The 27,988-nt window shown below is 55.1% G+C and overlaps 1 protein-coding gene across 10 annotated transcripts; it reads right to left on the minus strand.

The window, feature by feature from the left end:
* Positions 1–1,598: 1,598 nt before the first annotated feature.
* Positions 1,599–27,125, minus strand: PCDH1 (protocadherin 1). 10 transcript variants are annotated; one of them, XM_073994485.1, is made up of 6 exons: positions 26,516–26,697; positions 16,743–17,605; positions 11,441–13,636; positions 5,453–5,672; positions 4,462–4,500; positions 1,599–2,683 (listed from the first exon to the last, which is right to left on the minus strand). In XM_073994485.1, the coding sequence occupies exons 1-5, from the start codon at positions 26,553–26,555 to the stop codon at positions 4,475–4,477; spliced, it is 3,345 nt and encodes a 1,114-aa protein (XP_073850586.1). In that variant the 5' UTR covers positions 26,556–26,697; the 3' UTR covers positions 1,599–2,683; positions 4,462–4,474. The 10 variants fall into 10 exon arrangements, with proteins under 10 accessions (XP_073850586.1, XP_065402980.1, XP_015307541.1 ...); XM_065546908.2 differs by lacking the exon at positions 26,516–26,697 and adding an exon at positions 17,691–17,801; XM_015452055.4 differs by lacking the exons at positions 4,462–4,500; positions 26,516–26,697 and adding an exon at positions 27,020–27,125.
* Between the last annotated feature and the right edge of the window lie 863 nt (positions 27,126–27,988).

The raw sequence follows: 27,988 nt of genomic DNA on the forward strand, positions 1-27,988 counted from the left end.
CTTCTCAGCCCTCCTAGCCATCTGGGCCACCCTCTTTCTTCTGGCTTCTCCATTGTGCAAAATGCTCCTCTGCTCTTCCGCTCAGTGCTCAGGGGTCTCTAAGACCAGGGCAAGGTACCCAGGCCACTAGGAGCTTCCAGTGGGAGTCCACTGACCCCAGGAAAGCCACCTGTCTGGACCACCTTCTCCACCAAGCAAATGGGCCTCATACAATCTTCTTGCCCAAATCCTGACCTCCAGGACCCAGGACAATCCTGGAGGCCGCTGTTCGACCAGCAGGGCACCCAATACTACCAACTCCAAGACTATTGCACCTGCCCCATTTGTGCAGGGGAAAGGGGCTGTCTCTTTAACAAGCCCCCAGCCCATTTCCTGGGCTTCCCCAAGGGAAAGGAGCCTTTGGCCAACCCCTAGACCTGGTTGCTGTCACCCCATCCCATTCTACCCCTTCCCCTCCATAGAAGGGCTGCGTATGCCAGGGCTACCAGCCTAACAATGCTCTTCTTCCTAGCACTGTCACCCCAAACCAAGTTAGGGGTAAGGGGCAGATAAATAGGGTGATTCTTCAGCCCCCTGGCTTTTCCTGGGTGGGGGTGGGGTCTCTGTACAGGAGTCAAGACCCCAGCAGCACAGCTCCCAAAGGCACCAGACGACCCCGCAGCCTGTACCCACCCCTCCCAATCTTGGACCACCTCCCCAAGCTTAGACTAAGTCAAGCAAGGGCCATACCCTGAGTCTCCAGCCTCCCAGCCTGGGCCCCTAGGGAGCTGGAGAGGTATGGGCCAAGGCAGTGGGGGTTTGGAAGGAAGAGGGGCTGAGGCTTTGAGATGGCCACAGCGGGAGATGGGGGCTCTGCAGGACGCCCCTTACACCCTGGCCCCCTGAGGTGAAGAAGGGAACTCCACCTCATCATGGCTGACTGGGCTTCTCTGCCCCCCAACCTCCCTACCCCCTCCCCTATGGGACCCCTGACCCTGGCAAAGGGAAGCCCAACTGGAAGAAGGGGGCCTGGAGCCCAGGGTGCCCTGAGGCAGCCCTCCCACCCCCTGAGATCAAGGCAATGGTGGTTTTACAGGCTGATGGGTCAGTCATGGCAGGGGCTGGGGGTTGGGAGGGCAGGGAGGGGGCAGAATGCAGGCCCCCTATATCAGGAGCAGCACCCAGCCACCCCTTGAGCAAACCTTCCTGCTCCCAACTCACCCAACCAGGCCAGAGGCACAGTCATCCCACCCCTGTCCAGCTGCCCCCCACAGCCTCAGGGCCCCTCTGTGATGCTCATCTGGATGTGGGAGGCCAGCCTGAGCGGGGATGCCCCCCCAGGGCACAGCGCAACAGTTCCAAAAAAATAGAGATTTGTATTTTTAAAAAAAATTAAATAAAAGCCCAGCTCTGCTGATAGGCAAATGTTCCCCCCGTCCCCACCCCCACCCACCCGTTGTTTCCCTGGCCTGCACCCCCATCCCACCATGGCCCCAGGGGTATTTACAACATGGAACAATAGAGGCCTGGGTTGGGGGGCACTGCGGCAGGGAGGAGGGGGCACAGGGCAGGTTCCCCCCCCCAGAGGGGTCCCCCAAGACAACACAACATCAACAAGAAAAGTTGCAAATCAGGCAGAAATGGGGACGTCATTCCAAGGTCCTTATATACAGACACTGCATGACCAGCAGGGAAGGGGGGCCCAGATGGGACTAGGCGTGGGCATGTGGCAGGCAGGTGGGCCAGCCCAGGAGCAGCACGGGAAGACGAGGCCTCCGCTCCACTCCCACCCCCGTCCCTACCCCACCTTTGGTAACAAAAGCCCTTCAGGGAGCCCCTGGCAGTCAAGAGTTTCCTCTGGGAGCTCCCAGGGAAAGGGGCTCCCCAGTTCAGCCCTGCTTCAGGGCTAAAATTGGGCGTGCTATCCCCGCCCTGGTCGGCCATGAGGGTAACAATGAGTTAGAAGTGTGCTGCCCACCCTTGACTCCACCATCTGCCCAAATCGAGGGGGTGGTCCCTGGAAGTCAAGGAAAGGAGCCCAGTCATTGTAGAGGAGCCCTCTTGGGCATCAGCTGGGGAAGCCCCATAAAGGGGAAGGGGCCCCTGGGGGCTGGGAGATGGAAAGGAGGGGAGAGGACCTGGACCCTGCATGGGGGAAGGGCCAGCGTGGTCATGAGGCCAGTGATACGCCCACTTGGGGCCCTGGCCAGGAAGTCCACGCTGAAGGGGTCAAGAGTGAGGCCCTGGAATGGGCCCATTTGGGAGCTGGCCGGCGGCTGGGGGAGGGGGCCGGCCGGCCAGAAGGGGGCTCACAGGTAGATCTCGCGCTTGGCCGTCTGGGCAGATGCCGGTGTGGCTGCGGGTGGGAAGTCCGAGGTCTGGGTCAGGGGGATTTCCTCCAAGGTGGCCGAGTCCTTGCAGGAATCATGGCTACTGTGGGAGAAGGCACTGTAGGAGGGCAGGAGGCGCACGGGGGCCGTTTTGGTGTTCCGGTCTTCCGGGGGGCTGGGGCTGCCGGCACCCGCAGGCTCCTGCCCTCCTCGGTCCTGGTAAGGCACGAAGGTGGAGAGTTTGAGGGCGCTGCTCTTGGTCCGGCGGCTGGGAGATGACTGGCCAGGCATCCAGCATGTGTCAGAGTGGCCAAACTCACTGCACTCCCGGGTACATGTGCCTGTCATGGCGACATCAGGCAAAGGGCGAAGGTCTGTAGGAGCAAACGGGGAAGAACAATTGTCAGACATACAGCCTCTGCAAAGCTCTGCTTCATGGCCTCCCACTGGCATCTACACCCTGCCTCAGGACAGGAGTATGCGCCCTTTCCTGACCACTGAACTCACAGGCACACACACCCTCGAATGGACACATGCCCTCCCACCATCGACCTACTGGCCTACTGTACACACGCACATGCACACACACACGCACACACACCAATCTATCTTTTTTCTTTTTCTTTGTTTTGAGATGGAGTCTTGCTCTCATCACCCAGGCTGGAGTGCAATGGCGTGATCTCAGCTTACTGCAACCTCCACCTCCTGGGTTCAAGCAATTCTTCTGCCTCAGCCTCCCAAGTAGCTGGGATTACAGGCGCCCACCACCATATCTGGTTAATTTTTGGATTTTTAGTAGAGATGGGATTTCACCAGGTTGACCAGGCTGGTCTTGAACTCCTGACCTCAGGTGATCCACCTGCCTTGACCTCCCAAAGTGTTGGGATTACAAGCATGAGCCACCACACCCAGCCTTATCCTTTCTTTCCTTCAAGACAGGGTCTCACTACTGTCACCCAGGCTGGAGTGCAGTGGTGTGATCTTGGCTCACTGCAGCCTCAATTTCCCAGGCTCAGGCGATCCTCCCACTTCACACTCCCGAGGAGCTGGGACTATAGGCATGCACTACCATGCCTGGATAATTTTTTGTATTTTTTGTAGAGATGGGGTTTAGTCATGTTGCCCAGGCTGGTCTTGAACTCCTGAATTCAAGCAGTCCGCCTGCCTCAGCCTCCCAGAGTGCTAGAATTACAGGCGTGAGCCACAGAGCCCTAAATAGACACATTCCTTCCAGCGTCACCTATCCCACAGTGCTCTTCTTACACACCCACCAAATCTGTCCTCAGACAGGTACACAAACATACTGCCTCATCGATCTCCAGACAGGCTTAAACGTGCAAATCTATCCTCAGGTGGGGTTGAGGAAACCCCCATCCTCACTGAATTGATGGACACAATCAATCTCTCTCTCTCTTTCCCTCTCTCACACACACAGATAGGCATGGATGCACAAATCTACTATACTGGGCACCCATATCCTCAGATGAAATTGGGCACATCACTTCCTTCAGAACCCCCTCAAGCCTCACATGCTCCCGGTGGTCCTGAACCCACCCTCCTCCAGCAAGGCCTTGCTTTAAACCCAGGGGGAAGGGACAAGCTTCTATGTGGGGTATTCACATAGAAGCACACACTCACATCCACAAGCACGCTCATGCAGCCCCTCCCCACCTCACTTTGGCCCCTAAACCAGCCACCACCCCTGGCCTTGCCCCGGCTCCCTGCCCAGAACACCCACGGGAACAGGAGTTGGCTGCCTGACATTAGCAATAGCCGGTGTAGTTGCTGGGCAGCGGGGATCTCCATGGGAACGGCTGGGCCATGAGCACTTCCTGTCACAGCTGTCCCTGTCCTGCCCTTGCTCAGGGACAGCACCAGGCAGTGCCCCCCCCACCCCCCAGGGACATGGCTGAGCAATACTGCCTGGGACAGGGGCTCCCCTAGCACCACCCACTCTGGCTTGGCCTCCTGCCAGTGCCAGGTGAGGAGGGGACAGCTCTGTTGTTAACCCTCAAAGTGCCAAGGCTCTACAGCTCAGAGCAGAGTTGAAGGACCCAACATGGCTCAGAGCAGAGCATGGGCACTGGGTGGGCGAGGCTGGGTGCTGGGCAGAGTCCCACAGACCCCAGACCCCAGAGCAGCTCCCACATACCTGGCACTCTGCCTCAGGGCCTGCTCCGGCCAGCCGGCTCTGCGCGGGCACAAAAAGGACGAGATGGGCATGAGATCACGCATGGAGGGGCGGGGTGGGGGTGGAGGACACTCTGAGACCTAGGGCCTGGGAAGTTAGACAAGGGCCCTGTACCTGAGGCAGGGGAGGAAAACCTCCCATCTTTTGTGGGTAGGGGAGGCTTTGAGTTGAGGGAGCGGGTGAGACCTGAGGACAGCTCCAAGTTAGAGAATCTTTCCATCTTGGCTTAGCTCGTTCACTCTCCCCCTCCACAGGCTGCCATGGACACCTTCACACATGCACACGCACTGCACACACACTTTCTGACGGCACACCTCACCATCCATTCCCATGCCGACCTCTGCTCGAGCTCACATCTCCATTTTGCCATCACCCTCCAAATCCCTCCCAGACAGGCCTTTCTCCTCACCAGACCTCCTGCTGCTCTTCCTCAAAGAGGTGCCAAACCTTCTCCCACTCCTTTCCCCAGCAGATTGTCACTCTGTTCTCTGACCCCCCCTCCCCGTAGCATCCAGGGCCCAATCTCTATTCTCAAGGCCTTCCCACCGTTCAGAGGACCGCCACCCACCTTCTCAAGGTTTCCTCACCATTATGTGAGCTTTCTGGTCAACACACTCAGGGTCCCTGTTCCCAAGTGGCCGTGTAAACATGGTGCTGAATGCAATAGCTTTGGAGTCAGAGAAACCTGTCACTTTCTAGATGTATGACTCTGGGCAAGTGACTTAACCTCTCTAAGCCTCAGTTTCCTCCATTGTAAAGTGGGTGCCATAAAGTTCTCAGATCACAGAGTGGTTCTGGGGATTAAATGCGTGTATACCTGAAAGCTCTCAGCACGGTGATGATGACTGAGTACACAAGAACTCAATACACAGAGGATTTGTTTAAGGCCTTGTCACCATTCCCAGGCTTCCACTCATTCCTGGGGTGCCCTGACCATGGTGCTGTGCCTCACCATTCTCGGGGTGCTCCATCTCTCCTATGCTGCCGTCAGGGGTGGTGCGCTCATAGTGATCCTCAGGCAGGGCAAGGGGACCGAGTCGAGGCCCTGAGGATGACTTGCTGGACGGTGTCTCAGACTCCTCCAGGCCACTGTCATAGTAACTGTGCTGGGATGGGTCCTGCAGCTCCTGGGCCTGGCTGGTGGCCGAGAAGGTGACGCGGCGGTGAGGTAACTGCAGGGAGAGAGATTGTCACTACTGCCCAGCCAGCTTGCCCACAGGGCCCACCACCATACCAGGCCCTAGTACAAGCCAAGCACCATCCTACTCAGGCCTCAACAGCAACCAACAGAGACAGAGACCCAGGCCCTAGCATAGCACATTCCTCCCGAAAGCACAGGCCTCCGTGAAAGACTGCTCCTGAGTTCTAGGACCGCTCCTCGTACAGCCAAGTCCACATACTGGAAGTCCCAATACAGCGCAGGCCCCAGTGTTATTATAGCCCCTATGCCACCCCAGTAACCCTCATCCAGTGCAACCACTTGTTATAGCACAACCCTTCTAGTTCTAACCCAGCTTCCCAATATTGGCAAAGCCTCCCTTTAATCCCAGAATGGCCTGTAATACAGTGTAGAGCCCAATACCAGAGTAGCATAATACTACCCGACTCCCCTAATTCCAGGTCAGCCTCTAAACACCAGCATAGCCTGCAATTTCTAGAACAGCTTCCTAAAAGCAGCAGACTCCTAACTCCCAAACAGCTCACCAATACCAGAACAGTTAGTTCCCTCATTTCCAAACAGCACCCTCCAAACTCCAGCTCCTCACCTGTCTCACTGCTCTTGCCACTGCCTCCTTCCAAATGAGGGGACAACCTTTCATTTCTTATCCTCTGTTCCTCATCCCTGGTTTGTGATGTTGCAGCAGTCTGAAGACTCCCTGCTGTGGCCCCTCCCACTCAGCCCCCCATCCCCACTTCACTCCCCTCCAGAGAGGCCTGGGAGTGGAAAAAAGAGGGAGGAGCCTGATAACAAACCAGGGCACCTGGGGGAAGGAGACAAAGCAGAACAATGGAAACTACCCAATCCTCCCATCAGGAAATAGAATATTCACTGGAGAGGGTAGGGCTCTGCCAGGAGCCTGGACATGGGGGGAGGGCATGGCACCCATTAGGGATTAGGAAAGCTGGTCTCAAAGGGAGACTCCTTCCAGGAAATAGGAAGTAGCTTCTGGGAGGGCTGCTGGCATGAGGAGCCAGACTTGGAGGCTTGGACTGGGGACTGGGGACTGGGGACTAGGGGTCAGGGGAGTGGAACCGTTACAGGCTGCTCCCAGCCAGCAGCCCTGTATGCCTGCCACAGGTTAACGATCAGCCCTGGAACCTGGCAACCTCAACTTGGCACTTGGCACAAGCAGCCAGCCACCCAAATACCCACTTGGGACTGCCACAGATTTTCCTGCCAACCAGAAATTAGGAGTTGTGGAGGGCGCAGACCCAGGGCCCCTGGAGGCCAGGGGTGAAAACAGCCAAGCCCAGGGCTCTGCTGATGAGTCTCCACGCTCCTTCCCATCCTCCAAGACTTTGGCAGTGCTTTGTCTTACTCTATAACTCTGGATAGGAGGTTATGAAGGTGGCCAGGGGAGGTGGCCCTGGCTTTGTAGACTTACCCTCCTAACAGCCCCATTCAAGGCAGCTAGGGTGGAAGAGGCTGTCAGGACAGGAGTTTTGGAGCTGTGGGGAAGGTAGCCCAGAACTGCCTCCCCACTATCCCCATTCCTGAAGATGGCTCCCACCTCATCTTCAGGAATAAGCGACCGTTCTTGGAATCCTTGTATTGATCTGAAACACTGAAGGGTCTGGGTGATGACTGATAAGGTCCCCAAAACTGATATGGACATTTGGGGCCGGGAGGCCATAAAGGAGTGTAGTCCACCTGGTGTAGAGGTGAACAGGGTCCAGGAGAGGTCTGGGAGGCACGGGGCTATATGGTTGTTGGTGCTTCTCTTTCCAGTTTTCTTTCAAGATACTGGCCAGCAGTCTCACCTCCCTGCAGAACCCATATCTGGTAATTGAAGGCTTCAGTCCTGCCTACTAAGCAAGTTGCTTGGTCTCTTTTCCCATGATTCTTTTCCGTAAAATGGAGGGTTGGGTTATACCCAACACTTAATGTTCCCTCTAATTTTATGACTATCAAATTATAAAAGCCCAGATCAAAAAATCTCTCTCAAACTCTTTGAGTCCTGAAGCTCTAGACACTTACTGATTATTTCCAATTGGCTCTGGCTACTGGCCCTTAAGATTCAACATGTCTGAAACCAAATTCTTCTTCAATTAGCTTCTGTATGGTCAATGATCTCATCACTATCCTATCACCCAGACTCAGAAGGCTGATGTCTACCTGGGAATCCTGGTAGCTCTCCCCTCATTCCCCATCCTTACCCCATATCCAATTATCCCTTGAATCCTGTGGGTCCTTTATCCCTAACCTTGGCCAAATCCGTCCATCCATCACCCCCATTGCCACCATCATAGTCCAAATTAAAAGGTTCAGTCCTGTACCTTCATCTCTATGCCCTTTAAGCCCACCATATATTCCAGTGAACTTTCTAAAATTCAGTTCATCTAAAACACTCATGAGCTTTCAGGGACTATTTCCTTCTGAAGAACTTTTGGTAGGGCACCTATGTCCTCTACAACCTACAGTTCTTCCAGTCTCTTCTTTCAGCTTTCTCTTATGCCTTCCATTCTTGCCAGAATATTCCTTTTTCTGCCCTTTCCCTCCCTCCAACTTGGTTCACTCCTGCCACAGGAGTTTGCTCACACGGTGACCCTGTGAGGAGACCCTGTGATTAGGACCCTGCCCTAATCCTGCTCATCATTGACAAGCTGACTTTCTCCTTCCAGAAGCCCATCTCCATGTCTTGTGTAAGTTTTCCCACACTGTGCTGGTCAAAGGAAGGGAGGGGCAGTATGGTAAAATAAATTCAGAAAACTCAAGAGGTAAACAAAATTGGGGCTGGGCACAGCAGCTCACACCTGTCATCCCAGCATTTTGGGAGGCTGAGGTGGGCAGATCGCTTGAGCCCAGGAGTTGAGACCAGCCTGGGCAACATGGCAAAACCCTGTCTCTGCAGAAAATACAAAAATTAGCCAGATGCGGTGGTGCACGCCTGTAGTCCCAGCTACACAGGAGGATGGCTTGAGTCCAGGAGGCAGAGGTTGCAGTGAGCCAAGATTGCACCACTGCACTCCAGCCTGGGTGACAGAGCAAGACCCTGCCACAAAAAAAAAAAGAAAAAAAATGTCTAGCAGTTTCCCCCTTTTTTGGAGGACTCTGCAGAGCCTTTAATGGGCTAATGTGATTGTGAATTTCTTACTACCAAAACTAACTTCCCCACAGAACCCCTTTTTTATAGCATAATAGATAATAGGAGACCCGCCTGCTTTGTGTTTGAATCTGGCTGCATCACTAGTTTTCACTTCTGCAAAATGAATATTAAAATGACCCATATCATAAAGAGTTATGAGCACTGATTGAACTAATTCACACAAAGTGCTTAGCATGGTACCTCACACCTAGTAAGGACTCAAAAAAATGGAAGTGAGGGTTGGGCGCAGTGGCTCACACCTGTAATCCCTGCACTTTGGGAGGCCATGGTGGGTGGATCACCTGAGGTCAGGAGTTCAAGACCAGCCTGACCAACATGGAGAAGCCCTGTCTCTATTAAAAATACAAAATTAGCTGGGTGTGGTGGCACATGCCTGTAATCCCAGCTACTTGGGAGGCTGAGGCAGGAGAATTGCTTGAACCCGAGAGGCAGAGGTTGCAGTGAGCCGAGATTGTGCCATTGCACTCCAGCCTGCGCAACAAGAGTGAAACTCCATCTCAAAAAAAAAAAAGAAAGAAAAAAAAAGGAAGTGAGTAGTAGTATAAGTAGTTTCATGGAATAAGTTAGGAAAAGCTTTAGTAGGGCACTTCTCATTCGACTCTTAAGGCTCTCAATTGCCTCATCGTTCACTTGTCTGTCTTGTATAAGTATGGCCATTTTTTTTTATCAGGGTCTAGTACCATGCTGAGTACTCAGTGGAAACTTGGCCTATGTGTATTGATGCTGACAACAGGTGGTGTGGTTTGGTTGTATCTGAATGTTGGGAGAAGACATTCAATGTGGCTCCATGGATGAGTTAGGTTGGATTAGAGCTGAGTAAGAGACAATCCCTCAGACCATGGGAAAGAAAAAGAGATGAAGATGCTAAAGGAATAGGAGAAAGACGGAAGGAATGCCAGCAAGGACAGAAAAGGAAGAGAAAGAATGGGAGGTCAGGAGTTGTTGGAGGTCACGACATGGTTAGATCTCACTTCCCCAGGCCCCACTCCTCCAAGGACCCCAGGAGTTTTTACTTTGGGCCCCCCCCCAGGACATTGGGGGAGTTTGTGGATGGAATCAGAGGAGAGAGCTGGCGCCTGGTCCTCTTGGGAGTGTCTCAAGCCTCTTTAGTCACCATGGAGATAGATTGCCTCTGGCCTCAGAGACTCCCCTAGGGCCTGAGGCCCCTCAGCCATGATTTAGCCTTCCTCCAACTCAGGCACAACCAGAGACAGGGCAGACCCAGGAGAGCAAGAAGTGAGAGACGGAGAGAGAGAGAGTGAGAGCAAGCAACCCAGGGTGGCCAAAGCAAGGAGTGGAAAGAGGGGAGGGAGGTAGCATCACAGGCAGAAGGCAGAACTAGGAAGCCTCTGCTCATGAGCAGGGAACCCCCTAAGAGCAGGGGTGCAGGGCAGGTCAATGAAAAGAACTTAGGAATTCCCTTGCCTCCCCCTGGGCCCCGCTCCCTGCAGGCCAGGCTGGTGATCATGGTGGGGAGACACAGGGGAGAGCCAGCTAATTGCTGGGTGTTGAGTGTTGTTGGGATGAAGGGGCTGGGGAAGGGATTTGAGGGAAGGACTTGCCCTGGGGGAAGGTGGCTGGTGTAATCAAGAGGTTCTCTGCCTTCACTCAAGGCAGGAAGGCTGAATGTTATTCCCTGCCAGGTGCTCCAGTCTGAGGTCTGTCAGAGGCAACTGTTTGAGCAGGTTGGAAGAATCAAGCCTCAGATGGGGCAGGACTTGGGTACAGCTCCACCCACCCTTTCTGGGTCATTCTTAGGAAGAAAGCCCTATAGACATGGGGCAAGGGGATACACTGCCAGACACCTCCATTTGAAGGCTGATCGGAAGGCCACTTTCCCAGAGGTGGATAGGGACATGGGGGTGGATGGCAAGATGGTAGGCTAAGATAGTGTGGGGTACAGTGGGCAGGTCTAGGATATGGCAAGAGGCAAAGAGAAGGGAAGGGGAAATTGAGGTAGGGCCCGAGGACAAAGGGCTGCTTCCAGTCTCTCTCGCTTCTTCTCTCAGTTCCAGAAAATAAGAAACCAAAACTCCAAAAATAGAGAACTTTATTGTCAGGGTCAAGGGCACGTGGGACCCAGCCCCAGAAGCCTAGTGGTGAGGAAGAGGTTAATGCACAATACACACAGAAGGCACAATGGCGAGGTCCCCTCCCCTGGCAGACTCCCCACTCAGTTATCCACGGGACCCCAGGTCTCCCTGTTTCCCTCCTAGAGAAGCACCTAGGGCTGGTCTCACATAGAGACCTAGGTTTGGAGTAGACTTCTTCCCCATTTCCCTCCCCACTTCTGCTCACCTGCCCACCACCCCCAACAAACAAGGCCCAGCAGCTGGTTCAGGGCAAGTCACAGGCCTCTCCCCAGTGGGGAGAGGGCAGGGAGGAGACCACAGAGCACACCCTCCCTTAATCTTCACTCAGCCTAATCCCTGTGTCTGGGTGAGGCAGCAGTGTTATTACCAAGGCCCCACCTCCTACTGCTGGCTCAGGCTGGCCCCCACACGGGCAGGCACAGTAAACCTGCTCCATCACTCCCACACCTCAGTCCAGATGGCTCCGTGGTAGGGGTGGGGTAGGGGCTGGGGTGTGCTGAGCTGAAAGGGCTGGCCTACCTGCTTGCTGGGGTATTTGGGGGGGTTGGTGCGGTAGCTGTAGTCGGAGTACTGCTCAGAGCCCGTGGACGTGGTATCCCCGGTGCCCACGAATGTGTTTGCAGGTGGCAAGTCCTGTACCACCTGGTGCTTCTTGGAGGCCGAGGGTGACTGGGGCTGCAGCTGGATGGAAGGCAGTGGGGAGTTAGAGCGGTAATGGCGGCCCAGGTCAGGGCTGCCTGGTGGGTAGTTGAGGGGCAGGTGGATGCGGGGACTGTCCCCAGGGGCATCGCTCATCAGGTTGAACTTGAGGGACTTCTGCAGCCCGGCCTCATCCTCGTCCTCCACTGGCTTCACGGGCTTTGGGGACTTGCTCTTCTTGCCCTTGCTTTTGTTTCCCTTGGAGGCCTTGCCACTGGGCTTGGGGGCGTACAGGTCCTTGGTCTCCTTCTTACCAGCCTGGTAACCACTTTTAGCCTCCCGCTGCCGGCAGTAGCGCACAAGAACCGCCAGGGCGATGAGCAAGGCCACGGCCACCACACCGGCCACCACACCAAAGAGAATGTTGCCACGCTGCTTGGAGCGCTCGTATTCTGGATCCCCAGCAATGTCAATATCCAGCGGTGTGTCCAGGCTGTGGCCCAGGAGGGTCTCCAGCAGCGTGCGGTTGGCCAGAGTCTCATTGACATAAAGGTGGACCAAGGCTGTGCCATAGCGTGGGGGCTTGCCGCGGTCACTGACCTTCACCACCAGGCGATGTAGCCCATGGTGGCGCCGCTCAATCTCCTTCTCCAGGGTGATGGCACCTGAATGTGACCCAATCTGGAAGAGTCCGTAAGGGTTGCCACCTGCGATGCTGTAGATCAGCTCAGCATTGACACCAGAGTCAAAGTCCTCAGCTGCCACCTGGCTGACCGTCTCACCAAGACGTGTCTGGGGGGTCAGCAGCCGGTGAGAGGTGTTAGAAGGGGCAGTGATATAGGGTGCGTTGTCATTCTCATCCAGCACATTGATGGTGACGCCAACATAAGCTGAGCGAGGTGGGACGCCACCATCCACCGCCTTCAGCTGGAAGGTGTAGGTGCTTTGTTGCTCTCGATCGAAGCTCAGGCTGGAGAGGATAGTGCCTGTGCCATTCTGGATCACAAAGTCACCATTGTCCTGCTCCACTGAGAGCTGCACCCGGGCATTCTCCCCTTTGTCTCCATCAATGACAGTCACCATGCCCACCGGACTCAGCGCTGGCATGTTCTCCATCACTGAGAAGTTATAGCCACTCAGCATAAATTTGGGGTCATTGTCATTGCAGTCCAGCACATTGACAAGGACAGTGGCTGTGCCCTGGAGGCTAGGGCTGCCCCGGTCAGCTGCCACCACCTTCAACTCATAGCTGTCCCTCTGTTCCCGATCCAGGGATGTCTTCACCTGGATCTCTCCAGTCTCGGGAGAGATGGTGAAGAGGCCCTTAGCAGCCGGCTCAGGCTCCAGAGAGTAAACCAGCTCAGCATTAGAGCCAGAGTCAGCATCACTGGCAGTGACCTCAGCAATCACTTCACCAGGCTTGTTGTTTTCCGGGAAGGCGACCTCAGTAACACTCTGAGTGAAGACAGGTGCGTTGTCATTGATGTCCACCACCTGCACCTTGAGGGAGTTGGTGCTGGAGAGTGGGGGGTTGCCAGAGTCCACAGCCACAATCTCAATGGTGTAGTCTCTGACCTTCTCGTAGTCCAGCGGGGTGGTAGTCTGCAGGAAATACTTCTTCTTGCTGTCACTGCCTGTCTCACTGGCCTGGCGCAGCTGGAAGGGCACATCACCTGCCACCACACAGGTGACAGCTGCGTTCTCTCCCTCATCTCGGTCAGATACCTGCACCAGGGCCACAGCTGTCTCCTCTGCCACATCCTCTGAGATGTTAGCCATCCCATCTTGATGAGTCACTAGCCCTATGCCCCGGATCTCAATGGTGGGGGCGTTGTCATTCATGTCTTTCACAGTCACAACCACTTGGGCACGAGCACTCTTGGGGTTGGTGCCTCGGTCCTTGGCAAGCACTGAGAAGCGCAACGTGCTTAAGTCCTCACGATCCACCGGGCCCTGAACAGTGATAAGTCCAGTGTTCCTGTCCAGTCGAAGAAGACGCCTCACAACTTCGGGTGCCTGGTGGAATGTGTATTCAATCTCTGCATTGGCACCTTGGTCTGAGTCATTGGCCTTCACCTATGGGACAGGAGAGAAAAAAAGGAGAACAGAGACGGTTTAGATCAGGGAGAGCAAATAAAGGGGCATATGTGCTGCCAATGTCCTTTCCAACAAGCATGGCAGACACAGCCAATCCAACATCGCTCCCTTTCCAGAAGCCATGTGTGTACTGCCTTTTCCCAATTCGGACACTCTGGCAGGCATTACTAACCTATTTTCCTGAAGAGCCCAGATGCAGCCTGCAAATCCTCAACAGTGCTACAGGCAACTATTGGAGATGGGACAGGGCAGAATTAAACTTCACTTGTCACTGCTGTGTGGGTCCACAAAAATACCAGGAGAGGATGAGGATCCAATAGAACTAGGGACGCCATTTCACCAATGAACCCTGCCTGAACCCTCCTGAAGAGATGGAGAGGTGTGAATAGTAGAGGTGGTGTGTGTGCCCATGTGAATGTGCACTACATGCACGCCTGCACACATGTATGTGTATGATTATGTCAGAATGTGTGATTATGTGTGATATTTTTGTATGAGAAGGTATATGTTTGTATGTGTATGACTGTGTCAGAATGTGTGATTATGTGTGATTTTTGTGAGAGAAGGTATATGTGTTTGTGCATATGTGTGTTTGCACACATGAGTAAAGACTCACATGCCCACCTGAAGGCCCCAGGTTGGGGTATTTCTTTTGAAAGAAGTCAGGTAGCGTTGTGGGTCAGAGAAGCCCTCCAGGCCGGGCCCCAGCCACCGCTCTGTCAAACCGGGGAAACCTGTTTCAGCAGCAACTTCTCCTCCTGGCTGGCACTGGCTGGCGAGGCACCAATGCGAGGAATCCGGCCTGAGCCTGCAGCCAGGAGGGAGGGGCTGATGCAGGCCACAGAGCCTGCTGGCAGTGGGCTGGGCTCCCAGCATCAAACAATGAACTGTCTGTCCCTTTGCAGTCAGCGGGCACGCCCTCCCACGCCAACTCCGACGCGCACTCGACCCAACTCTATACAAACACGGTTGGTAATGGGGCAAGAGGACCCAGGTGGGAATGGCCATGGGGTACTACTGGGCAGGGAGAAACATGAGGGCTGGAGTTAGGTCACAGCCAGACAGAATGTGATGGCTGTGGGGAGTGAGGGGAGAATAAGCATAACTTGGTAGAGTCTCTGGGGTAACAAAACAGAAGAGTCCTGGGTTCAAATCCCAGTTATACCACTTCCCAAGTAACTGTGTGACCTTGGGCCAATTATTTAACCTCCCTAAGCCTCAGTCTAGGAACATGTGAAATGGGGATAATAACGTAACCTGTTTCACAGAACTGTGGCGAGTATCAAATGGGATAATACAGGTAAAAATGCCTGACACAGGGAAAGTGCTCCCTAAATAGCATTTATTTCTTTTTGCTTGTCCAACCTCTACCCTCCTACCCGCCTGCCTCTGAAAAATCAGTGCTAATGCAGTAGTGGGCACTGCACCGAGTGAGCCCTCCAGCCACTGCCAGTCCTCTCCTCCTTGGGAATGGGAACTCCAGCTATTCCTGTCTGGGCTTTTGCTACAGTGAAGACTCCTGGGCAATGCTTCCCCAGGTACCCTGGTCTCTGCTCACATCTCTGGGTGCCAAACCTTAACAGTTTCTCCTCCCCTCACCCCAGTTTACCTGTCACTAACTTTATGATGAGGATCCCCAGTCTCCCTTGCCTCTAGATTGGTCTTCCAGCTTATCTGCCTCTTGTCTCACCTCCCTTTGTCTCTGTCTGTGACTCTTGGCTTCTGTCTCCTTTCTATCCTTGCTCGGTTCTGATTCTGCCCCATTCCCACAGCCCGTTTTCTTCCATCCTCTTTTTTCAGCCCTGCTGCCCTCCCTGCTTACTCTATGCCCTACTCTCCCGCTTCACCTCACTGGGAGGTGGTAAAGCTGTTACACACCTAGGCTCTGAAGCCAGACTCTTGGCTGCGGCAAAGGTGGACTCTGAACTCATTAGCTGTAGGATATCAGGCAAGTTTTCTAATCTGTATGGGCTCAGTTTCTCATCTGCAAAATGGGGATAATGCTTACCTTGTACTCTAAGGATTAAATGATATAATACACATCATGTGTTTAGAACGGTGCCTGGCACCTAGACTATTATTATTTGCCATCCCCAACTGTCTGTCTCCCTTTTGTTTTTCAGTCCTTTTCCAGGTCCCGGTCTACCAGGCTCTTAAAAAAAAAAGGCTGAAACTCCCACCCATCTCCCACTTCGACTTGAGGACCTAGGACTAAGGGTTTTCCAGGATGGGTAACGGTGTCCAGGGCAGGCCGCGCCTCCTCAGCTCCCTCACATCAAAGAGAGAGGCATCTTCAGCCCATGGGGAAGGAGAAAGGAGCTGGGGCTGGCAGGAGGCCAGAGCTGAGATGACAGCAGGAGATACACCCACCTGTCTGCAGGGACGCTTTCTTTGCTCCCTCCCAGGCCCCAGCCCCATCAAGCTGCCCAGCGCCTGGGGCAGTTCCCATGGAGGGGTGCTGAGAACTTCAGCAGAGGAAACTGACCCCCCACTGAACCCCACTGTGCCAAGCACCCCACACCTATGGGTACCCCATGCCTAAGGGAGGAGGCAGGTATATAGACACCCCAGTATGTGTTTTTAGAACACCTGGCTAAAATGATCTCATTTGACTTTGTCAGGAAGAGGCAAAATGAGGCTATTTCCTTCAGCTTCAGGAAAACCTCATCTGGCTAAAGGGAAACTGTCCCTGGTTGGGAAGATACTCTCATCTCAGGAGAGATTCTACCTGGATAAACGGTGATTCCTTTGTTCCAACTCAGCTCACCTGGCTGGCAGAGAAGGTCTACTTGACTAGGGCGGGAGTTTCACTTCTCAGAGGGTTCCCCAGCTTGAGTCTGCTTAGGGGTGGGGGGAAACTGTTCATATGCTGCGTCACTGTCACTTAAGTAGCCTAATAGAGGAAAGTAATATCACTGCTGGGGTGGGGTGGGAAAGGCTCCCCTGGCTGAGTTTGGGGAGAAGGGGTCTCACTACAGTATTCTGGCAGCTTTTCCACTAAGTGAAGGGAATGCTCACCTGGTTGGGTGGGCTCCCATTTCTAATGGTGGATCACCCTGACAGTTATACGGAGGGGGCCTCTCACCTGGATGACCGAGTGGCCTATGGGGCTATTCTCAGATAGTTCGGCCTCATAGGAGGGCCGCTCAAACTTGGGGGCGTTGTCATTGGTGTCGAGCACGGTGACACGCAGCAGGGCACTGCTGGCGCGTGGGGGGCTGCCGCCATCCTGCACTTTAATGGTGAGGTCGTAGGAGTCCCAGCGCTCACGGTCCAGGTTGCCCATCACAATGAGTTGTGGTTGCTTCTCCTCCTGGTCCTCTGCCACCTGCAGCCCAAATAGCTCCTGGGCCTCAGGCCCAGCCTGCAGCTCATAGGATGCCACACCGTTGGGACCAGCATCACGGTCTGAAGCCAGCGGGATGGGGAAGAGTGAGCCGATGTTGGTGTTCTCAGGGATGGCCAGAGTGATGACTGGTGAGGCGAAGTTGGGTGTGTTGTCATTGATGTCTTGTACTTCTATCTGGCCCTCTAGCAGCCGGGGGCTGCCATTCTGCACGAGGTCTGTGATAGACACCTCAAACTCCAGGATGCAGGGATCACCAGGGAGCTGGTTCTGGCATTCACGGAGCCCCTCACGGTCGATGGAGGTCTCAGTGGTGAAAATGTCACCTGTCTTGCCATCCACGCGAAGGTACGGGGCACCCACCTCTAGCTTGTACAGGTGCCCCACATCTGGAAAACCATAGTCGGCTGCGAGGCTCCCAATGAGGGTGTTGGGTGGCTGTTCCTCCGGCACCTTGTACACTACCCGAGTGGCGTGGCCTGGGGATGGAGCCAGCAGGAGCAGCAGTGCTAGCAGCATGGAGGGCAGCAGTAGCCGTTGCCCCCCAGGGCCTGGGCTGTGCCTCAGCGGCCCCATCCTGGCAGGCCCCAGAATCAGGAGGGCTGCAAGGGGAAGAGGCAAAACAGAGGCCATGAGCTGGGAAGAGAAGCCTGGCCCTGAGCTGCCCAGAGCTGGCCCCATACTCACCCTCTCCCATTGACACACGATTCTCCACAAGAGCAGTCAGTCCCAGCACAGAACCCCAATTCCAGAAACTCAGATCCCTGAATCTCATCCACAGCTGGGTGTAGCAGCAGTGTCTGCCCCAGCTGGAGGAGCCAGTAAGAGGCCTGGCATGCTTAGAGCAGCTCCCGCCCATGGAACACCCTCACCCACCTGACGCTCCCTGGGCCTGAGCCCGGCTGCCCGCCCTCTTTCCTTCTTTCCCTCCCTGCTCTCTGCTCTGTGCTTCACCCAACACCTCCTTCTCACGAGCATCCTGCCTTAGTCACCGATGGTAATTACCCTGATACTGAGATAGGGAGAGAGAGCCAGTGGAAGGGTGAGGCCTCGAGCATCCCCAATTGGAGCACCCCTCCCCACATGCATGGTAGGAAAGAGACACAAGTACCTCCTTACACAACCCAGACCCTGGGACCATGACTTCTCACACTGGGCCCCATTAAGGTTGGCTGGAGGGAGAGGGGATGATGTCTCATTTCTCTTTATTATGAGATGCCAAGTCAGTGCATAGGTATGAGGTATGATATCTGAAATCCTCTTTTTCTGACAATCACCCATGGTGCCCAGTGTTCGCCATCCCCATAAAAGGCCAGCTTGAATTGGGCAAGGCTTGTGAAAGTGGTTAGGGTTGAGGAGTAGGTGTTAGCCTTTCTGACTTTCCCCCAACACATATGCCCCAGAGCGTGCACACAGGCCCCAGAGCGCGCACACAAGCCCCAGAGCGCGCACACAGGCCCCAGAGCGCGCACACAGGCCCCAGAGCGCGCACACAGGCCACAGAGTGCGCACACAGGCCCCAGAGTGTGCACACAGGCCACAGAGTGTGCACACATGCCCCAGAGCGTGCACACAAGCACATGAACGGTTGCTAGGGCTCCTCTCCTCCCCCTCCTGCTACTATGGGCAGGTGCGTACAAGGGAACACAGGTCAAGATTGGGGTCAGAACTGTGGTCAGGGCTGACTAGCCCTGGAATTGGCATTGGGAACTGCCCTGGCCTGTCCTTAGCAACAGGGAGCCCAGCAGGTCTAACTGGGACAGAGCTGCCAGTGATTATGACACCACCAGCCTTTCCCTGACCACTCCCCCACCCCACACGCTCTGGTCTCTGGATGAACATCTGGCTCCTATTTGACATCTATCCCCATATATCCAGCCCCTACTTCACACCTGCGTTTCCCAACCTCTGCCCTAGCCAACCACAAGCTGCACCCCCATCACCACAATAACCCCCTTCTTCTGCCCATCTCTCCTGGTTTTGAGGTCATGCATTTGCAGATCCCAGTCAGACCCAGCTACTGTCTCTGTCTTGAATGCCCCCTCCTCTCCAACGAAACCATGGCCAGTCCCTCTTCTATTCAAATCCAAAATCTTTGGATCTGCAGTTTCTTTAGAGGCTTCTGGTTCAGTCTCCTTTCCCCACTTCCTCACTTTTACCTGGAATACCTTCCCCACACCTGGAATACTCTCCCCACACCTGGAATACCGACCCCACATAATCCCACTGAGGGCAGGCTCTGGCCCTCCAGGAAGCCTTCACAGTCCTCTCCTGCCCACGGTGACCTCTCCTTCCTCCAACTCACAGCCACTTATTGTCTGCTCCAATCCCAAGGCAATGAATCATGGGGCTGACTGGGACACCGCCCGCCTGTGTTGTTCAGCTTCAGTACTGTGCACCTATTCCTGAGTTATCTGCCTCTCCAGGCAGACACAAAGCACCATGAAGGGACAAGTACTCTGTACACTCACTCATCCCCTGCCCCCCAACAATGCACCTTTGCACATCTGGGTACACTGTAGGGACTCAGTCATGCATTCAACAAATGTTTATCGGACATTTACAATATGCCAGGCTCTGTCCTGGGCACTGGGATGCAGAAGTGAACAAGACTGGTCCAATCTGCCATGACAGTGGTTCTAACTCAATGACTATTTGTTCATTTTGTTTGGTTGCTTCTGTATACTATTCGGCAAATGTAAGGCAGCAGGGTGGGGAAGAGCGAGGGCTGTGCCATCAGACGGTCTGAGGCAAACCCAGCTGCTCACTTCCTGGCTGCATGACCTGAAGCAAAGATTTAGTGCCTCAGTTTCCTTATCTGCAAAATGGGGATAATACTACCTATTTCCTGGGGTGTTTGAGATACTGTGGGCTAAATGTGGTACTCAACAAAGGACTCCTTCAAAGCATTTAGCACAATTGTAGTTGTGTGCCTGTTTGGAAAATGTGTTAATTGTCTGTGTTTGCTACAAGATGGTGAGCAGAAAGCAGGAGAGTTTCTATTTTGTTTGCTCTTACCTCCTCAGGGCTTAGCCCTGGACCTGGCATACAGTGGGTGCTCGGCAGCTCTTGAATGACTGTTGTTATTTTGGCTCTCTGGGCTTAGCCTTTCCTGGTGTGTGACCACTGCTCTTTCACTTGCTCACTTACCCGATTCCCCTACTCCACTAAGAACTTCCTGGGGTAAAATGTAAGTCTTCTCTGTTTAGGGCACATAGCAGACTTTTCAGCAAATGTTCACTGAATGCACAGAGTCCTTAGATAAATCAAACACTTCCCCTCCTCTGTGTGGCCTTCCCCAAGCACAGGCCCCTCCCTAAAGTGTGTGCGGCCGGCCAGCCGTTATCAGATTGGTGTGAATGTTTGTTCCCGTTGCAATCTTAATCTCTTTAAAGGAAGCAGGAATTTATCTGATACTCCATTTGGATCCACCCCGCCTACAGTCACCTCCCCTCCACCTGCATGGACCTGACACAGGCTCATCTGACTACTTCAACCCCAGTCCAAACACATCCCCAAAGGACCATCACCAGAGAACCTCATTTTCTTATGGGACTGAGTCCTGCTGCCACCCTCCTCTGCATATACAAGGTGGTATCATTGTGCACCCCAATTCTCTACGTAAGTCTTGGCAGGTGAGGCATTATGTGGGAAGCCCACAGGAATTACCCTAAACCTGACCAAGAGAATAAATAAGGCAGTCACTGTTTGCCTCTGTTCTCTCCAGATCAGGGATATTTAAGATAGTTAATCTTTTGTGGTCACATCCTCCTTCAAGAATTTTATAAAACCATGGTGCAGATTTTTCCAGGAAAAATGACTGTTCACAAACTTTAGCTGCTAATTAATTCAGGGGGCCATGATCTGGCAGTCAGAGCGAATGATGTGTGGCCACTCCAAGAGCTACGAATGAAGCCCCTACCTCAGGCCTCCTCCATCTCACAGTCACAACCTGAGGCCCTATAACCTTTCAAACCTCCTAAGCAGAACAGGCACACATGCTTGTGAGACTACCTCCGCCCCCAACATGCTCTTTCTCACCCTTAGGAGTTGCCTTACCTCCAGCCAGCAAAAGAACCAGTTAAGGACTGTGGTATCTAACGTCTGAATTGGAAAGAGAAGGAGAACCACAGGATAATATCCAACTCAAGGAAGGTATAGGATGGTGGGGCTGGGGAAAGGTCCCAGAAAGTAGGAGGAATGTGGGGAAAACAGGGCTGGGGGAGAGCTGCTCACAGTGGGGAAAGGAGTTGAAGAGGCTCAGGCCCTTCAAGCATCTGGAGAGTTCCTTCAAAATGAGGATTATCTGGCCCCACCCTTAGGAATCTTTATTCAGGAGGTGGGACCTAGAGAAACCCCCAAGCAATTGTGATGCAATGGTCGGATCATCTGGGTACAACTTTAAGATAATTCCAGGGAGTTAAGAAAGGGCCTGAGGTCCTGCAAGCTTTCCGTTGCCAGGCTGGAATGCAGTGGTGCGATCTGGCCTCATTGCAACCTCTGCCTGCCGGGTTCAAGCAATTCCCCTGCCTCAGCCTCCCAAGTAGCTGATACTACAGGTGCGTGCCACCACGCCCGGCTAATTTTTTTTTTTTTTTTTTTGTATTTTAGTAGAGACGGTGTTTCACCATGTTGGCCAGGATGGTCTCGATCTCCTGACCTTATGATCTGCCCCCCCCTCGGCCTCCCAAAGTGCTAGGATTATAGGCGTGAGCCACCGCGCCAGGCCGGGTACTGCAAACTCTTTTTTATTTGGTGGGGGGATGGAGTCTCGCACTGGAGTGCAGTAGCTCAATCTCGGCTCACTGCAAGCTCTGCCTCCCGGGTTCACGCCATTCTCCTGCCTCAGCCTCCCGAGTAGCTGGAACTACAGGCGCTCACCATCACGCCCGGCTAATTTTTTGTATTATTTAGTAGAGATGGGGTTTCACCATGTTAGCCAGGATGGTCTCAATCTCCTGACCTTGTGATCCGCCTGCCTGGGCCTCCCAAAGTGCTGGGATTACAGGCGTGAGCCACCGCCGCACCCAGCCCCTGCAAACTTATCATCACCTTTGCCATCATCATCACTCATTATCATCTCAGCAAACACTAAGATTCTACTCAGTACTAAGCATTTTACACACATGATCTCTTTCCTCCCAACCCTCTGAAATGGGTACTATTTATTATTACACTCCTTCCCATACTACAGATGATCAAATGTGGGCTGAGAAAGAATAAACTGTCTCAAGTCACAGAAGTAGTATGTGGAAGAGCCAGGACTTGAGAAATAAGAATGCCTCTTCACATCCCAGAGTCTGGGGGAAAGGAACAGAAATATCTGAGGCTAGAATCTAATGCTTGTTATGTCACACCCACCTCCCCACCATTCTTGGACTGCCAACCTTGCCCAGTAAGTAGGGAATAAGAAAGAGTGGGCCTAAGGGTCAAGGAATGGATGAGCCCAGGCTTCCTAGGCTGCTGCTGTTCACACAGGTGCCTTTAGAGATGCAGGGAGAGAGCCAGGGTGGCCTGGAAGGGCAGGAGCAGCAATAAGGAGGCCTTCCCTCACCCCTGCCCCCATCATCTCTGAACTTTGTCCCCAGCAGTTGGGCACTGGGAGTCATTAGTCCCACACAGCAGCCTTTGATACATGCAGCGCCTTATCTGCCCTTCCCCAGGCCCTGACTGCCTTCCTGGGCAACGGTGCCCCACCTCCCCCCAGTGACGTGGGCACCCAGGACCCTGAGAAGCCTCAGGGGGAACAGGCACAGGGACCCATGTCCCTCAGATAGAGGAGCAGAAGTGTCATCAGGGGTGTAGGAGTAAGGGATAAGAAGGGGACGGAGTCCCAGAAAAGCCGAAGGAAATACTATCTATGTCAACATCTGGGAAGGGATGGGAACAGAGGTGAGGGTTCACCCGGAAACTTCATTTCCAGCCCACCCTGGGGACTAAGGTCCATTTTGCTGAGTGCTGTGGCCAGAGAGAAAAAACACACACAGAGGCAGCCACGATTGTCCCAGTAGCCAGGTCAGCTCTGACTCCCCACCCTCACTCCAGCACTGTTACACAACGGTCAATGCCGCGGGCACAAAACACCAAGGGACAAAGGGACTGTCTGGGGGAAGAGGGGAAGCAAATGGGGCTGTGTGGGGTGGAGCTGAACAGAAGCCTCCCACTGAAAGCAAGTGTGCAGACCTCAGCTCCTCTCCCCTCTCTCCCACAACCCTCTATTAGCCTCTGCAGGGCTTCTGGGCACCTGCATGCTTGAGTCAGATTGTTGGGGTTAGAACCCTCGCTCCACCACTTCCTAGCTGTGTGACGTTAACCAAGTGAATTTACTTTTCTGAACCTGTTTCCATACTGTGAAATGGAAATAATGAATCCTGCCTCTTGAAATTATTTGGGAGAATTAAATGAGATCTCATGCCTATAAGGTCTGTTACATTAAGGTCTATTTACATCACATGTAAAGGACAAATCATTTTTTTCTAAGTCTTCCAATTGCTGAATAGACCATTTTATTTCCAGCATCAGGCACACAGTGGGTGCCCCTTTGTTGGATGAATAAACAAGCCAATCCCTCGCTGCTTTGTAAGTCCTATGAAGGCAATGATGGTACGCATCTTACTACTGCATCCTCACCACCCACCATGGGCCCTGGCAGATAAAAGGTGCTCAATACATTGTTGAACAGAATCTCTGCACCACCTATGCTTGCTCACGGAAGGGGCAGCCCTCACCTTCTCCTTCTTTCCCCACACTCCTCCCTGAACCTTGATTCCCACTTGGCTCCTCCCCCACCCTGGTAGGCCCCCTCCTGGCCCTTCAACCCCCTTCTTCCCAGCAGTAAGGTTACTATCCCTTGCCCAGCTCCTCTGCAGAAGTAGCCACAGCAGCAGCCTCTCTGCTAAGAATATGCCAGACCAGCAAGACACCCCCTTCCAGCTCAAGTCCCTTTTGGAATTGGGAATTGGAGGTGGGTAGGAAAAGGGGTAAAAACTAAATGCGGCCAGAACTGAATCCAGACTTGCCTCCCTATCACACTGCCTCTGGCCACCTCTGGGGGCCTGTCTCCCTCTCCCCTCGATTCCACCACATGCCCTAGTCTAGTTGTAATTACAGGTTCCAATACCCCCAGACCTTCACGTCAATAAAGTAACACCACTACCCCCGCGCCCCCCCTCCCAAACACAGCTAGACATCCGGGTTGTCATAAAAACTTTCTGGGTGGCCCCCTTTCCTGGCAGCTCCCGAGGGTTGACCCAGAACAGGTGCTAGAAGGCTCGCGGCGTCCTCCTGCACGAAGTCCTGGACTCTGCCAACCCCAGCAGCCCCAGTCCGCACCGCCTTGGTGAGCGGGCGCTCCCAGCACACACCCAGCGCGCGGAGCGACTCCTCCCAGAGGACGCCGACTCTGTGTGTGTGTGTGTGTGTGTGTGTGTGTGTTGCGGGGATTGGGGGGTGGCGGAGGACGGCGGCAGTTTCTTGGGCTCTGGTGGCCCCACCCCCACCCTGGCAGCAACTGGCCTCCAGGAACCCAAGGCAAGACTAGGGCGCGGCGTGTTGAGAACGCGCCTCGGCTAGTTGGGGGAGCCCTTGAGCCCCCCGCACCCAGGCCACCGCGGGGAATCCCTCCTCCCCGGCATCTCCGGCCTCGGCCTGGGGTCCCCCGCAAGCCGGCGCCGGCGCGAGCAGCGCAGCGGGAGCCGGGAGGGGGCAGGGAGGGAGCCGGCGCTGGAATCACAAAGCCGCGAACCCGGCTAGGCGGGGACATTCTCATAAAACCGACCCTCTTGTGGCGAGCGGAGGGGGGATTTACCCTACGCTCAATCCTCCAAGGCCTCAGTGCCGCCCTCAGTCTTTCCTGGCAGAAGAAATAGTAGCCGACCACTGTTGGGGAAACTGAGGCCATAACTCTGACTTACAGAGGGTAGCTGGGGGGGAAAGGGTGCGAGACCACCTCGCCTACAAATTTTGCTCCTGTGCCTGCCGCGATCTTCTTTCTGGCTCCAGGGCCTGCCCGCGCACACACTGGCCTACAGCGCGGACTAGGCGGAGGGAGCGCCCAGGTGTGAGACGAACCAAGGTGTGCGGGACCCACCAAGGTGTGTGGGACCCACCAAGGTGTGTGGGACCCAGGTGTGCTGGAGACCCAGATGGCTCAGAAAACTCAGCTAAATGTCCGGAAGAGGGTCGCAATCACTGTCCCAGGCTAGCACCCTCTGCAAATGAACCTGGGGCCCCGGAGCCCTGGGGAGGCGGGATGGCTGGGCCAGCCAGGTCCAGTTTGTTCCCGGAACACCGGCCGGTTCGGCCCGGGAGTGGGGGTTGGGAAGGCGCCGGCAGGGAACCAGGCTTCCCGCTGTGCCGATATTTACAATGACAATGTCGCGATTAAGGTGGCGGGGCGCTTGGGGCTCGCCGAGCGACCCCGGCGGCTTCTGCCTGAATCTGGACTCCGAGGGAGAGGAACGGAGTGTGTGTGTTTGTGTGTATGAGCTGCAGGGTGTAATGTAATGTGACACTGTTGGTTTAAGGTGTGTGTGACACCCAGTGTTAAGATGGGTGAAGCAGTGGATTCTGTGTTTGTGGCTGTGAGGCTCTGCTGTTGGTGCCACTTCCTGTGTTAGGGTGTGTGCCGTCAAGCTTGTGCTGAAATACTGGGTTGTGTGTTTGTGTGGGTGCAGTAGAGGGGTGCAAGGAGACCTGTGCTGTGTACCTATATTCTGGCCAAGAAGTGGGTGAGATAATATATGTTAGGGTGTGTTCCTTAAAGGAATGTGGGGGGTGGCTAGGTTTTGAAGGGTTCGTGTAGTCAACTGTGGCTGTGACACTCGTACATGAGGGCACGAGACTGTGTTTGTGTGTCCACGTCGCGGGGTGTCACACCCGGTTGTGTTGTTGCTCTGTAAAGCCACGGGTTGCGTGTCCGTGCTGCTGATCGTGCAGACACTGAAGCGGATTCTGAGCTGGTGACGGTGCCCCAGTGGGCGCTGGTGTGCGGGAGGTATGTCTGTGTGCACATATGTACGGATGTATGTATGTGTGTATATATGTCCACGGTCTGGCCCTCTGGGTGCCCGCGGGAAGCTGGAAGCGGCTGAGTGAGCCGAGCTAGTTGCCCAACAAGTGTGTATGTATGTGTTGTGGATAAGGGTCCCTGCCTGCTCCGTCCTCCGAGAGCCCCCCATCAAACTGGGGGCCGCGCACTTCCCCAAACCCATCCTCCACGCCGCGCGCTCCTGGAGTCTCCTTATCCCCGTCTCTCTGAGAGCTCCCAGGTTCGGGACGCGGGGACTGGGGTCCCCTCCCTCGGCTTCTCGCCGCGGACCTGGGAGACCGGAATCCCTCGGCCGCATCCCCGACTCTGGGCTCCCAGCCGCCCCCACCTCAGCACCCTCGCGCCGAGCTCGGGCTAGGCCCCCGCGGCCTCGCTCCGCCGAGCGCCCCTCCCTCAGCTCCCGCCGGCCATGACCGCTTCGGGCCCCAAGCCGCTGCAGCCTCCACCGCCACCGGATCCTTACCCGCCTCCGGGCAGCGCCGGTCGCCCGCCCCGCTGTCCATGAGCCGCCGCCGGCCCCGGCCCGGGCTGCGGCTCCGCACGGCTGGGGCTGGCGCTGCGGTTCGGGCTCCGGCTCCGGCTGGCTCTGGGCGCAGCAGCCCGGCGGCTTTGCGTCCGCGCCGCGCTCCCGCTCCCCGAGTGTGTGAGGCGGCGGCGGCGGCGGCGGCGGCGGCGGCGGAGCCAGCAGAGAGCGGAGCGCACAGCCCGGCCCGCCCCCTCCCTCCCTCCTCCCTCCCGGCCCGCCCGCCTCCCCGCCCCCCCTTCGGCCGGGAGGTGGAGCTCGGGACCGCTCTGGTCCGGCTGGGAGGGGACCCCAAGCACCGCTCCCTAAAGCCTGGACCCCTCCCTTTGCTATCTCTTCACTACCCGAGGCCCAGTACACAGGCCGTCCCCTCCTCTGCGCTTCACCTTACACTTATCCCACCCAAGCCTCCATCTAGGACCGCTCCTGAATTCCCCTCCTTACCCTACTCAAACACCTGTCCCCAGCTCTGTCTGCCCCCTGGGAAGTCGAGGCAAGGGAAGTGTCTCCCACAGCGCCTTCTTCCCTGGGCACCTGCTCCTCCATATCCACCCTCTTCCCGCCCAGATCCCGGATCACCCTGTGTGGCCCTCCCTTCCCACTGCGCTCAGGGAAAGTCCACCCCTCCCCCTCCGGCCGAAGCCGCAGAGCGGTCAGCCTAGGTGGCCGCAGCAAGCCGTGGGGGTGGGGCTATGGAGGGGACCGTGGGAGGAGGAGGCTAATGGGACCCGGGGGCTCTAGAGTGAGGATGGGGAAGATACACAAGCTGAAGACGAAGTGCTGCGCCTGAGCTCAGGCTATTCGAGGTTCCCCTGATTACCTGCCCTCTGGGCGGCGTAGTGCTGCGGCCACCCGTATTTGCCAGTGACTTACATTATACAGTCACCGGGTCCCTGCCCCCCGAGGCCGCGCGGTGTCACGGCCTGTGTCACACGCCCTCGCAGTGCCACACGCTCCCTATCACAATCACACTCACCAAATCACACACGGTGTCACACGCAGTGTCTCACACACTCCAATACTAGGTTTCTCCCATTCAGATCTGGCTCTCTGGCGCCATCTAGAGGTCTTCGAGCAGCTTGGGAACTCCCTCTCCTGCGCTCGAGGTTTGGTAACCCAGGCTGCCAAGTGTCCCAGTTCAACAGGACCTCCTGCCTTCTTCGCCTGCATGCCCAGGCAGAGTGTTCGAGATCAAAAGAATGAGGAAAGCTATCCCTAGCCAGGCCTAGTGCTGCGTGAGGAAAGGCTCTCGTTATGGGATGATCAGTTGCTGGACCCCTTTTTGCCATAGCCTCTGACTCCCCATCTCTGTCCTTCCCCATTTCCCTGTTCCTACCACTCTTCTGTGCCTTTCCTCTTTCTTCTACTTCCTTCTCTTCTCAGCTCTGGCCTCTCTCGGTGGGATGCTCTTCA

This window comes from Macaca fascicularis, chromosome 6 (genome assembly GCF_037993035.2).
Source record: "Macaca fascicularis isolate 582-1 chromosome 6, T2T-MFA8v1.1".
Lineage (NCBI taxonomy): Eukaryota > Metazoa > Chordata > Mammalia > Primates > Cercopithecidae > Macaca > Macaca fascicularis.

Excerpts from the sequence above, each read along its gene's own strand:
- PCDH1 (XM_065546907.2), bottom strand. The coding sequence starts at position 17,778 with ATGAGATTCAGGGATCTGAGTTTCTGGAATTGGGGTTCTGTGCTGGGA. Across the intron at positions 13,637-16,742 it reads TAGGCCACTCGGTCATCCAG|GTGAAGGCCAATGACTCAGA; the intron begins GTGAGAGGCCCC and ends CCTGTCCCATAG. Across the intron at positions 5,673-11,440 it reads CCAAATACCCCAGCAAGCAG|TTACCTCACCGCCGCGTCAC; the intron begins GTAGGCCAGCCC and ends CTCTCCCTGCAG.